Genomic DNA, 14,040 nt, shown 5'->3' on the forward strand with positions numbered 1-14,040 from the left:
TGATAGACATAACATTCTCTTTCGGTGAGAAGTCTGCTTGGGAACCTGTGCACCTGTGGAGAAAGCACTTAAACACTAGAAGCATTAGAAAATGGAGTCAGCACAGCTCATATACACACTGAACCTGACAGTTTTGTATGATATTCTTGTGCTTAGCTTCCAAGAACTGTTGAGATCAGGCAATCCTGGGCCACCATGGTCAGGGCATTGTTTGGGAACTATAACCTTAGAAATATCTGAGGTAAATCTTTCAAGTATGTACAAAGAGTGGAGAAAATGAGGAAATAATGAAGTAATGAATGTAAACAACTGACATTATGGTGTGTTCTGAGTGGAGGTTGGTCAAATTCTTATTGTTGGTTTTGGCTATTGTTATGTTCTGATGTTTAATAAAAAGCTCTAGAAAATAATAGGATAGGCAAAGAATGAACACAGAAGATTTGGGAAGTGGGGTAAGATTTGTCTTGAATATTATGTTCCTTCCAAACAGGAACAAATCTGTATTTTGCAATATATGCTTTTGATTCAAAAAGCTCTGAGAGGAAGTTTTTAAGGTATGCATTTTATCCCTTTGCTATGGCTACCTGTGGTTCAAATTTCTGCTTAGCTATTATAGTGCCTGAGCAGCTCTTGACTTCTCACCCTACTCTAGCCTTCTTGAAAGGCTAAAATGGTTTACTCATATAACCACGAGGTGCTGGAAGAAAATTGAGATATAATCATAATCCAAATTCTATTAGATGACTGTCAGCAAATTACATTTGGTTCAATGTATGCATATAAACAAGAGTTCAGTAGCACCTATAAGACTAACAAAATTTGTGGAAGGGTATGAGCTTTCATGAGTCACAGCTCACTTCTTCTGTGGATGAAGGTACTTGTTTCATCTAGCATTCCCTCAATTACCCCTACTTCCTGCCCTATATTTTTACTGTAGTTTCTGCATTTTTACATATGTATGTTAGCTTGGTTTTAATTGGCTTTATGACCTATTTTGATAATGTTTTGTTTTTAATTGTTAGCCACCTTGGTGGCTCTGATTGGGTAGAAAGGTGAGATGTAAACTTTTTCAATAAATAAAAAAATAATTAATAAATACCAGAATCTTAACTCAGTAAAATAATATCCAACCAGTTTCCCACTATTCTTAATTTCTGTCTTAAATGCAGGATTAATACAGATGGTCCAGTTCTTCAGAGATGATACCAATTATATTTGAAAACTCTTAGGTACATGAACTGAGGATATCTCTGACTGGATTGGATCCAGTCACCTCCCCCTCCCCCTCAATCTTATTGAATTCTCCTCCGGAATACAGTCCCTGTCCCACTTTAATGTAGTCCATGCAGGCCCCATGATCCCAAACATAGCCTTTATGGTAGTCAAAAAGGACAACGTTCTCCCCTTTGCACTGGCAGAAAAACTGTCGGTATCCAACCCACTATTTAGAGACCCTCACTGAAGAAAATGAATACATTTTCTTATACATCTTCAGCCCTCAAGGGGAAAAAAGACGCTTCTATTGTCATTATCAACTGTTAAAAGTATTTGTATCTGACCGTCAGACAGAAACATAAGCAAATTAGTAATCTGGTTGCTTTCAGGATCCTACAGAAATGTGCTGAGAAAAGGAAATAAAATAAATTCAGGACAGAAAGGACCATGTTGTTTATTGAAATGAGTGAAATCAGGCAATCCCGTTTGTGGCCTATTCATTGATTCTATGAACTGAGGGCGAAGCTACAAGTGACGAACGACACTTGAACGGCAAGTGTATTTCTCCCTGTTCTCTTGCGCTCCACTCAATCCACTTGCCGTTCAAGTGTCATTTGTCACTTGTAGCTTGGCCCTCAATAACTATTGTTATAAACAATTCAATGCACAAAAAAGCATTCTGTCAGTCTCCTACTTCTTTCTTCCTGTTCCCTGCCCTTTCAGACTACATCTCCTAGCAATCAGTGCTTCTAACTCTGTTGTTTATAGCTACTATTATCTATAGGCATTTCCCCAGCCCCAACTGGCAATTCATAAACCAATACTGGGAGGAAATGAATAAAAATGGGGTGTATTACAGCATTACACCGGCACATTACATCACTTTTGGTACCAAACAGGAAATGACATCATCACATTATGGGTTGTGCTCTAGGATTTGCCCCAAATTCTGTGGTTAAATCATGGCACTGGAAGTGATACCACATGCCAGCGTGATGCTGGCACACCTGTCCCTGGCCTCCAATTGTACCCTAACTTTGTCTAAGAACACACTTTGGCTTTTGGAAATGACAGGTAACCTTTTACTTTCTCTCTTTCCCGCCCACCCCCATATAAATTATTTTAAAACTGCAACTTACTATTCCTTTTCCTTCATTTAAATCCTGGCTTTGAAAGAGGGGAGAGAATTGTTTTATGACCAATTGTAGACACAAAAGCCCTTTTTATTGGCTAGGAATAGGAAAGAGAGAGAGAAAACAACAACAGACAGACAAAGCAGATGGTAATATCTTTATAATAACCAAATAATATATCACAAATAGAATGAACAGGCTTTCAAGTTTTTCAGAATTCGTCTTCAAACCTGATGTTAAGGATAACAACAAAAAAGGAAGTGGGAGATATTGTTGAGAAGCAGCAGCTTCGGTGTGCAGTTTAGATCATACAGAGATCCTTTGGATGGAGTGGAAGTAGGATTTCCAACTCCAGCTATTGCCATGGGAAATCCTTTGATCTCTAATCCTTCTCACCTGGAGGCTGGCAACCCTAAATGAAAGAGTTGTTAGTCTTAAAGTCATGCTGGATGCAAGAAAAGGTCTCAGGCTGCACCAAAGGCTGCTGGGATGAAGAAACCTTGACTGTTGTCCCTTGAAAAAGAAAAAGCCATCAAATGTTCAGATCTGCAGCACTTCCCAGGGGTAAAAGGAAATAAAATCCCTTTTAGGGCAGATAGCATAAGTTAAGAAAACTGTAGTGAAGATAAACCAGGGCTAAGAACTGTAAAATCATGCTAATTTCCAGAGCTTCCTCAACCAATTGTGTGAGCTGAAGTTTATCAACGAACTGTGGGCCAAGCTACAAGTGACGAATGACACTTGAATGGCAAGTGTATTTCTCCCTGTTCACTTGCGCTCCACTCAATCCACTTGCCATTCAAGTGTCATTCGTCACTTGTAGCTTGGCCCTAAGAATGCTGTTCCTTCATTGCTGCTCCAGGCTAAAGGTCATTGCACATTACAACAAAGGATTTCTGATTCTGAAATGTTTTGGGATCCCTAGCTTCAGTTTTTCCACTTACAATTCCTAAGGTTCCTTCTGAAGAATTAATGGCTGTTAAATCTGATGTACATATTAATCCACTTGTTAATTTAATACTAAAAGTTTGAGGAAGGGAGATTCCCTAAAAGAACAATGGTTCTCTGTCACATGCAGAACAATTCCTTCCCACCACAAACACCACCTAGAACATTGCTTTACTTTCAGATATGCACAATAAATCGCTTTACCTTCAGATATGCACAATAAATGATTTAGGTGGTTCCCATAACCCTTACTCTTGACATTTGTTTTAGTTTAGTTGCAGAGGGATGGATGTGGATTAAGTGGGTTCTGCATTGACTGTGCTACTTGGGTAATTGGCAGCTGAATTTCCGTATCACTTTGGCCAAAGCCCCTTTAACGTCCTTGTTCCTCAAGCTGTAGATGATGGGATTCAGCATGGGGGAGACTAAAGCATAGAAGATTGAGGCCCTCTTCTCCTGGTCTGCAGCCCGGCTGGACCGGGGCTGCAAGTAAGTAAAGCTGATGGTGCTGTAGAACAATGTGACAACAGTGAGATGTGTAGCACAGGTAGAAAATGCTCGCTGGCGTCCCTCAGCCGAGCGCATTCCGACTACTACCCTTGCAATGTATACATAAGAAATAACAATGAAAGTAAAAGGCAGCATAAGGACAATTACACTCAGTACAAAGATGAGAACCTCCACAAGGTACGTGTCCATGCAGGCCAAAGGCAGCACTGCTGGTTCCTCACAAAAGAAATGGTTGATCTGGTTGGGACCACAGAAAGGGAAGCTTATGGTGATGATAGTCAGTGTCGCAGCATTGAGGAAGCCCCCAACCCAGCAGGCCCCAGCCATCTGCATACATATCTGCATTCTCATGAGAGTGGGGTAACGCAGAGGTTGGCAGATGGCCACATAGCGGTCATATGCCATAAGAGCCAGGATGAAGCATTCAGTCATCCCACAGGACAAGGTCAGGTTGAGTTGGGCCATGCATTTGTAGAAAGAGATTGACTTTGTCCCGGAGGCCAAGTGGATAAGCATTTGAGGGATGGTGATCAATGTGAAGAAAATGTCCAGCAAAGAAAGGTTCCCAATGAAAAAGTACATGCCTGTGTGGAGGCAGGACTCAACCCAAACCAAGAAGACAATCAGGCTGTTCCCAAGGATAGTGACCAAAGAAATGACTAGGCCCATTGCCAAGAGAAGACGCTGTAACGTGGGGTTACTGGTGAAGCCCAGAAGAATGAACTCATTCACTGATGTCCCATTCCAACTCCACATCTTACTAAACACTACCTGCAATGATGAGTAACCAAAGCAACACGAAGTTCTGGGTCTGATGCCGTGCTAGAATACACAGCCGCCTAGACCGGGTTTCCAAACCGATGAGCCCTCCATGCTGCTGCTGCAACGGTTACTCTTGAGAAAGCTAGTGCGAAATCTGTGCTTCAGCCGGCCCCAGATCTGGTGCTGAGAGGACTGCTTGCTCAGTTTTTACCCTGCGGCTTTTGTCAGCATTGGGAGGAGACGTTGAAACACATGGTTAAAGGAGAAAATAAAGAACGAAGACAGGTTTTGGAGAACAACTTCACCTCACCCGGTTGTTCCAACTTTATGGACCAAGACTGTTCATGGACTGTTACTGCTATAGTGTGATTTATTCATTGTCTTCCTGATAAGTTGTTTACACTTGTAAGCTTGCACTAAAATTTATTATAGCACTTGCACTTTAAATATTGGAAACCTATATATAAAAATCTGGTTGAATAATTACTTAACTATATTGAATGCTTCCTGTGGGAGGTTGCCCACATTTTTGCTAGTTTCACTAGGAAGCAGCCATTCTCTTTATTTGCTGAATCACTGTGATCTGGCAATCCTCAGCATAGGTTTTTTTGAAGGTCAAATGCATCCTCTTCCCACATTTGGCAGCAGAAATTTGGTTGGACCCCATCTATTGTTTCAAGGCTTTGTAGAAGGCACAATGTCAAAAGTTACTACATTGCTTTTTGTAAGATGAGGACCCCCAAAATAAACTAACACAGAGAATAAAATATACTATTTCAACAGGTCTGGATTTCTTATGACACCACAATCATACCTACTGCACTTTTACTACATTTGATTGCATATCATTATAATTTTAAAAGCAACTATTTATCTCTAAGTATAAGAAAAACCTGACCTTTGAACAATAGCACTCACCTCCCTTAGGGATAATCAGCAGGAAATCCAATAGTCATCAAGAATCCAGGTCTTGATCTGTGGAAGCTCTGATACATGGACACAGTTTTGCTAATCCACTTCAGTGCTGGCAAACCACCTTCATATACAATGGAATATGCAGCAGAGCTCCCATGTGGACTAATCAAGCCCCAAAATAGTATGAAGACACTTCCTAACTGAGCTAGGAAGATTATAGGAACTGTATGGACAAAAGTCATGTGGCATGAGGGTAAAGACAAGAATTAGCTAAAAGAGAGTGAAAAAAATCTATTGGATTCCACCTAGTAGCAGGAAATTATAGCTAAAAACCAGAATTCCATCAACATTTCACAAGCATTCATTTATAAAGAGCAATTCAATACAACAATAAAGAAGCAGTTAATTCTGTGTTGAATTCTTATGCTGTAGATGGGAGTGGCTTTAGTTGAGGCTGAAAGATGACAGATTGCCTAAAGCATATGTGTTCATAGCAAATTAAAGACCTGAGACAGGACTTTTTAAACTTAATCTCCTAATCACTGTGCTACATTACTACACTGACATGGACAATCCAGCCAGTCCTAAATTTTTGTCATCATCCATTAACTCAATGCCACTTTGAACACTACACAGCCATGTTCTTATCTCACTCACTGCACCTCAGCAAGAGATTGCCTCAGAATGTCAAAGTGCTATCACAGGTGGAGATTACTTAGAATCACCAATTAATTGACAAGTCACATGCCACAGTGATATTTCTCTCTGTCCATAGTACATGTTTATCATGCCCCTTCTCCAGAAATCTCAGAGTTGCATACATTGTTACTCCTTACAAACAAAACCAAACAGAACAAAGCCCCTTTGGGTTAGTTAGGTGGAGACAAAGTGGTAACAGTCAGTAGGTTTAATTGTATATGGCCAAAGGCCATCACAATACAAAGTTAAAAAACAGTAAAAATAGAAATCTATCTTACAGGAATAAAATACAGTTATTAAAATAATAAAAATAAAACACAATTAAAATGGGACCTTAATAAATACCAGATAGTTGAGAAAAGTTAGGTTTCTGAGGAAACAATCTTGGCCCTGATCTTTTTTGCAGCTAAGGCAAACAGGGATACTCTGCTAGTGACAAATGAATCAGTATCAGATAACAAAAAAACTAGTTTGTCAATATCAGAGGTAAAGTTACGCCCCACTAAGAAGTTAGCAAGAAATTTAGCTCTAACCTCTGCATACGTGGGACAAAATAAGGTGTAATGTAGAAGATCCTCAGGAACTGAGGCACCACATATGCAGAGACGGAGAGCCATTGGGGTTTGTTACTCCTTACAAACAAAACCAAACAGAACAAAGCCCCTTTGGGTTAGTTAGGTGGAGACAAAGTGATAACAGGGAAGGCTAAGTAGGGATACGAATTTGGGTCTCCCAAATGCTTGTTTGGCATTAGAAGAAAGACTCCGTGGTAGAGCATCTGCTCTTCACACAGAAGGCTGCAGCTTCAATACCTTCATTTCCAGTTTAAAGGACTTGGTAGCAGATGAAGTGAAAAATCACTTCCTGGGATCCTGGAAGGCCACTATCAGTTAGACTAAGATAGACCAAAGGTCTGGATCTGCATAATGTAGTTTCAAGTGTTAACGTGTATTTCTACCATGCCACATTGGCCCTCTACTTTGAATTAAATGTATATACTGTTTAAACCTGAAGAACACTCAGTCAAACAATGGAAAATCCTTGGTGAATTATGAGGAGCAAAACCAAAATCTCTCATTATTAAAGATTATTAGATCATGGAATTATTAAAGATCAACAATTTTCTCTTATCAATAATTTTAGTGGAAAGTGGGGTTTTTTAAATTAAAAATCCATGCAGTTCTAGGCTTTTATTTCTTACATTACATACAGGCACTTATGCAACAATACGAGCTGTAACCATGTCTCACACATACTCCTAAAAAGATTGATTTCTGATTTTATTGGCAATGACCCCTTCTTACATCTGACTATTTGTATGGCAGGGATATCAATGCAAGCCTACAATTAAACATTTACCTGCTGAGTGTATATAATCCATCTGCAATATGATTCCAATGACAGCAATCTTATATAATTCTGTGCAGAAATACCAGTACCTCTTAGAGGTTTGGAATACGTTTCCAAATACTTCAAAATGGTGTACAAAAGTGGGAGGAATGGAAAGATTAAGAATGTGGATGCAGAAACCTCAGCAGAATCTGCATTGGATGGGTTTGGGGATTAAAGAATGAATGTATATCTGATGCAACACAGACTAAATCTTATTTTGTCTGAAGCACTTAAGATGAGCTAAATCCCTTGAGAAGCTCCAACCTTGTTAACTTTTATATTCCTTTTGGGACAGGAAACAAGGAGAAGGAATTAATTTGGTAATTGCTAATTACCCAAATTTTGGTAATTGTTAGAGTTGACCAAACAGAACTTTGGTCAACTCTAACAAAAGGGAAAATAATATATGGAATCTCAAAAATATGGAACAGTGGTTTATATGTATAGAAGATGGTGGGAGTGAAGCCCATAAAGATGGTAATCAATCCAGTACTGAAGACCATGATAGAGAACACTTGCTGTGTTGTCATGCATGTCTCTTTGGTGCCCTAGTAGAGGCAAGAAAAGACACTCAAGCACCAACATGTTGAACTGCACTATTAAAACAATCCGGGATCTTAGTCACAAAGAAATCTGTTCTGGAGGCCAGTACAATGACTTTCAATTTCTAATCCTCCTCCTGCTGAAAAGAGATTTGAATCTCACTTGTAAAAGGGGAGATTAGAGACTTTGAGAGGGGGAAATTGTTGCTATAGAGTTTGTTTTTATTATCTTTTGCTTTTATGCTCCCTGGCCTGCAATAACTTGAAACCTGATTTTCCTTTGCTATCAACATATCCAACATATAAAGAGGTCTTCTTTATACCATGACCTGAAAAAATTAGCTTCAAGTCTGCTTTCCTCCCTCTTACTTTATTTGTTAACATCTGGCCTGATGAAAAGTTCAGGGGAATTCAAAATCTTGCACACTGTTTGTGGCATTGGTTTGGTTCCAAGAAAGATATTATGTGGATGGTGCTTTTGGCTTTTGGGGCAACACAGTGTAAAGGATGCTAACTGATCATTCCTCAGGTTAAAGGAGAAAACAGGAAACAATAATGAAGATGCAGAGGATTGCATCCATCTAGGTTCTCTGCTGGTGAAAAAAAGAGAAATGTTCTCCTTTAATGACCCAAAAAAGGCTATGATGGGGATCATAAGGCATGCATGGTCAACAGTAGGGGTGTGTTCTGCGAAAAAATAATAATTATAATTTCAGATTTAGAATTCAGATCTGATTTTGGGGTAGGACAGTACCAGCTTGGGATTCAAATCTGGGTCCCCCTCCCCCACCCTGGGTGCTGGAATTTTGGGATCATTATTTTAAAAGGAAAATAATGATCCCACAATAATGATCCCCCATTTGTCCATTCAAGTAGAACAGACAAAAGGGGTTGATTTTATAGGAATCCAAAGTAGGTGCCCCTCAGGTCGCTGTTTCCTATGAGGGGGAAACAGTGGCTGCCCATTAGAACAGAGCCTACCACTGGCATTTTAAAAACAAAATTCCTGGATGTACCTAATTTTTTTTACATACTTTAATAATAACATCCGATTTATATACTGCCTTTCAGGACAACCTGTGAGGTGGGTGGGGATGAGAGAGCTCCAGAGAGCTGTGACTAGAGATGAGTGTGAACCAGAAAAAAAATGAACCATGCAGTTCATGGTTCGTCGCATTTCATGAACCATGAACCACGAACTTTCATGAACCTGCCCTAGTTCATGAACCGGTTTGTTTGGTTCATGAAAAGTCATGTCCAGGTCAGCAAAACATCAGTTCTAGGTCAGCAGAAGTTCACTTCCTGGCCAGCAGAAGACCACTTCTGGGTCAGCAGAAGGTCTGCAGGAAGTCCATCCCCTGTTGCCTAGGAAACTGATTGATCTGTGCCAGGCTATCTGCAGTGATGAACCAAAAAATGAACCAAATATACCAGTCTAACAAGTGCTTTTTATAAGCTGGCAGTTTGTCAGAAATGGGCTCTGATGAATCACTGGTTCACAAACCACAAACCGGCCTGGTTCATGACAAATTTTGGTTCGTATTTCAGTTTGTGCCCATCTCTAGCTGTGACTAGCCCAAGGTCACACAGCTGGCTTCAAATGGAGGACTAGGGAATCAAACCCAGCTCTCCAGATTAGAGTCCCATGCTCTTAACTAGACATGGGCATGAAACGCATTATGAACGCAAAAAACCCACGAACCACCCAATCATTCCTTCACAATCTGGCAGTTCATGAGCGTTTAAGTCCAACGAACCAGTGTTCATAAGAAGCCCGGTTCGTTGCGCACATCTGTGGTTCGTGAAGCCAGACAGTCAGGCTCCATCAATCAATTCCCCTGGAAACGGAGCCAGGGGAATGCCTGAACTCTGTCTGCATTCCTTCTGTCGCCCTGGAAACCCAAATCGAAGCCCAGCTTACCTTGATCGGCAGGCCTTTCTTCCAACCATGGAGCTGCAAAGTGGTTACAAGTTGGGAGAAGACACCCAGGGGAGGGAGGGGGGTGTTCTGTAGCCATGGGCACTCCAATCTCATCCCTGCAAACCCTGATAGGCAGCTTTGATGGCGAAACACAGACCTCCCGCGTTGCTCTATGGAACCTCAGCTTATAAAAAGCACTGCACTCCTAGGCTGGCTTTCACCTTCAGAGAGCAGTGGAGTGTGAGAGCTGTTGCTTGCTACTGGCTAGCCTTTAGGGAGAGACAGAGAGAGAATAATTGAGCTTGGATTTTTGTGGAACTTTCCTGGGGGCTTCAGATTGAAGAGGGATAACTCCAAGATCCCTATTGCAATCTTGACCAAGAATATACCTTTATATGGATATATGATACTGTATGATTCTGTATGTATATGTACATGTATATGAACTTTGCTTTGTTTATAGAAAGAAAGAACTTTGCTTTGTTTATAGAAAGGTACTCTCTATAATTTTGGGGCTTTCCTAAAAATAACGAGTCACATTTTAGCTATTCCACTTCTTTCCTGTGTATGTGTGTCTGTAAACAAACTGGGCATTTCTAATGGAATAGATTTTATTGAGTGTGCAACTTTATTTATTTATTTACATCATTTATAGTCTGCCTTTCTCACTGAGACTCAAGGCGGATTATACAGTATGGGGTTAATACAATCAGTATCAAGTAAGTACATTTCAATACAATACCATAAGGTAAACATATACAAATTTAAAAACATATCATTAGCAAGGATCCAACACATAGTAAAAAATACTGAAGCAAAACATAATCAATTCTAGGACTAACATTAGACAACATGGAGCACTGGTTGACATAGGAGTACATATTTAAAGCAGCAGATAATATAAGGCAAAATTTCTGATGAAGTCTATGATCCCCAACTCGTTAGTGAAGCATCTGAGACCCCATCCCTACAATACAGTCCTCCCATTTGAGTAAAAAGCCTTTTTGAATAGTTAAGTTTATTAAGTATGAATCTTAAAAATTGCAGAGAGGGAAAAGCAAACCATTAAAATTGTCCTAATTTTCTCAATTCAATCCCTTCAGCCATTATTTTGGGTCTCTCAGTAAAGTACAAGTACATTTTTGAAGAATCATTAACTCCTTTTGGAAGTTTTAAGCACTCAAAGTTCTTCCAGGCCACCTGCCAAAGCAAATTCAAGCCACTTCACATTTCAGCTATGACCATGGTCCTCTGCCAGGTTATAGCAACTTTTCTTGCTGAGTCTTCTGTTAATAGCATTTGTTAATTGTTTGGCATGACCTGTTTCCAGAACAAAGGTTGCTTGCTGTGCTGTGTTGTACACAGAAATCAGCTCAGAGCAACATGATTACAGAGTAGCATATACCAAAGCCTATAGATTTTGATCGTTAGGCATCATACATAGGTCTAACAACCATCAGAGGGCCAAGCTACACATGACGAATGATACTTGAACAGCAAGTGTATTTCTCCCTGTTCACTTGCCCTCCACTCAATCCACTTGCCGTTCAAGTGTCATTCGTCATGTGTAGCTTGGCCCATAGATTTCTCCTTACAAGCTCCATTGGAGAGGAAAAGAAGCACTAGTATATGTATGTGCTTCCATAGATTCTGATCTGAAGTCTTATGGAAATTTGTACACTGATTTTAAGGTTTTGTTTTTATATTGATAATGTATGAAGATTTTATTTGCAAGAATTCTTGAGCTAGACTCTGGTGAGGTGGCCCAAACATCTCCTGATAAATTGAAATGAAATGAAATAAATGCATTTACAGAGCCACCACTGAAAAATCAGTTTCAGTGCTTGTAATAAAAATAGCAGCAAAAGGTATTCTCCTCCTGTTTCTGGGAGATAAGTTATTATGCTCCTTCTCCTAGATCAGGGATTGTGGGAAAAATTCACTAAGACACTCTGTTTTACTTGGACAGAAAGAAAAAGAAAGTCAGTAACACTTTTCAGCTGCTGTTCTCATGTTTCAGCTTAGAGGAGTATTTTATCCTTACAACAAACCTATAAGGTAGGTTAAGAAGGAATTTTTAAAAAGAGAAAATTGCTTAAACAGACATAGGTGAAAACTGAGGGGTTTTTCCAGCCAGATTGAAATCTTTAGCTACTTCAGCAGACTGATTTTTCATGACTGTGCCATCTATTCATTTGTTTTCTTACCTGGTCTTCTTAAAATGCACAGTCACATCCCCAGAGCCTTTCATAAAGAGGTCAGCTTAGAAAGTCCTTGACAAGATTCTTATGAGGAATTGTAAAGGGGAAAGGTACTTGGCATTCATTCATTTCAGCAACTTCAACAAATAGTTACATGAACATTTAATGGAGGCCATTTAACGAACATGGCCAGCCACTGTCATCCCATTATCTCTTTCATTACTTTGTACTTAGTACTTCACACAATAATTTTGGTGAAAACAAATGGGTGTAAAGCTATTATATCTTTTTAGTGCAGATATTTAAAATTTGAGAACACTCTGTTAAGGATCCGTAGACCATCTCAACCCAAATTACAACCCCTAATTTCCCAGAGAAGGAAGAATGATTGTTAAGGTAATTTAAGTACCTTGATGCCCATTAATTTAAAACAAGAAAAAAACCCTGCTAACTGTTGATATAATGCCTCAAATATCTGAAAAAATAAAGATTATGTATAATCAACAATGTGCCATGCAGATGACACTTAACTGGCTTTCCCTATTGCTTTGGTCAATGCCCCTTTAACATCCTTGTTTCTTAAGCTGTAGATGACAGGATTCAGCATTGGAGAGACCAGGGCATAGAAGACTGAAGCTTTCTTCTCCTGGTCTGCAGCTCGGTTTGATCGAGGCTGCAGATGAGTGAAGCCAATGGTGGTATAGAACAAAGTGACAACAGTGAGGTGTGTGACACAGGTAGAGAACGCTCGCTGACGACCCTTGGCTGAATTCATGCCAAACACCACCCGGGCAATCTGGATGTAGGAGATCACTATGAAGGTGAAAGGCAACATGAGGACAATAATGCTGAGGGCAAATATGAGAACTTCCACCATGTATGTGTCCATGCAGGCCAACTTCAGCAGAGGTGGCAACTCACAAAAGAAATGATTGATCTCGTTGGGCCCACAGAAAGGGAAGGATGCCATGACTGATGTCAACACCACAGCATTGAGGAATGCCCCGCTCCAGCAGGCCCCAGCCATCAGCATACACACCTGCATTCTCATGAGGGTGGGGTAACGTAGTGGCTGACAGATGGCAACATAGCGGTCATAAGCCATGACAGCCAGGATGAAGCATTCAGTCATCCCACAAGAGAGAGTCAGGTTGAGTTGGACCATGCAGCTGTTGAAAGAGATGTTCTTAGTCCCAGAGGCCAAGTGGAAAAGCATTTGAGGGACAGTGATGAGTGTGAAGAATATGTCCAGCAAAGAGAGGTTCCCAATGAAAAAGTACATGGCTGTGTGGAGGCGGGAGTCGGTCCAGACCAAGAAGATGATCAGGCTATTTCCAATTACAGTGGCCAGAGACATGGCAAGGAATGTAACCAGGAGGAGAGGCTGCAATGTGGGGTGACTGGTAAGGCCTAAGAGAATGAACTCATACACAAAGGACAGATTCTGGCCCCACATCTTTCTCACCAACTCTACCTGCAATGACAGCATAAGCCATAACTATAAAAAGCTCTGCTTACAATGCCACAGTTGATATTATACAACCCTGTTCCTCAATTAGCAGACAGTGGGGCAAATCTGATTGTCTGAAACATTCTAAAGCAGCTTCCCAGATCTAAGCCTCCTGCTCTTTCCTTGTCACTGCCACAGAATCTCATGTGTCTCAGCTACATCAGAATCTTGGCCACCATCCTTATTTATTTGTTTGTTTGTTTTCTCCTTCATTTATACCCTATCTTTCTCCCCAGTTAGGAACCCAAAATGGCTTACATCATTCTCCTTTCTTCCATTGCCCCCCTCAAAA

General features: G+C 40.3%; 2 protein-coding genes across 2 annotated transcripts; both read right to left on the reverse strand.

The window, feature by feature from the left end:
* Nucleotides 1-3,617: 3,617 nt before the first annotated feature.
* Nucleotides 3,618-4,562, reverse strand: LOC129339172 (olfactory receptor 2D2-like). The gene has a single exon (XM_054993775.1). It carries the CDS (start codon nucleotides 4,560-4,562, stop codon nucleotides 3,618-3,620), a length of 945 nt encoding a protein of 314 aa, XP_054849750.1.
* An 8,202-nt stretch (nucleotides 4,563-12,764) lies between these two features.
* On the reverse strand, nucleotides 12,765-13,694 carry LOC129339173 (olfactory receptor 2D3-like). The gene has a single exon (XM_054993776.1). The coding sequence runs from the start codon at nucleotides 13,692-13,694 to the stop codon at nucleotides 12,765-12,767; it is 930 nt and encodes a 309-aa protein (XP_054849751.1).
* Nucleotides 13,695-14,040: the final 346 nt, after the last annotated feature.

This window comes from Eublepharis macularius, chromosome 12 (assembly GCF_028583425.1).
Source record: "Eublepharis macularius isolate TG4126 chromosome 12, MPM_Emac_v1.0, whole genome shotgun sequence".
Lineage (NCBI taxonomy): Eukaryota > Metazoa > Chordata > Lepidosauria > Squamata > Eublepharidae > Eublepharis > Eublepharis macularius.

What these genes read in the sequence shown, in the direction of transcription:
- LOC129339172 (XM_054993775.1), bottom strand. Translation starts at nt 4,562, where the DNA reads ATGTGGAGTTGGAATGGGACATCAGTGAATGAGTTCATTCTTCTGGGC.
- LOC129339173 (XM_054993776.1), bottom strand. Translation starts at nt 13,694, where the DNA reads ATGTGGGGCCAGAATCTGTCCTTTGTGTATGAGTTCATTCTCTTAGGC.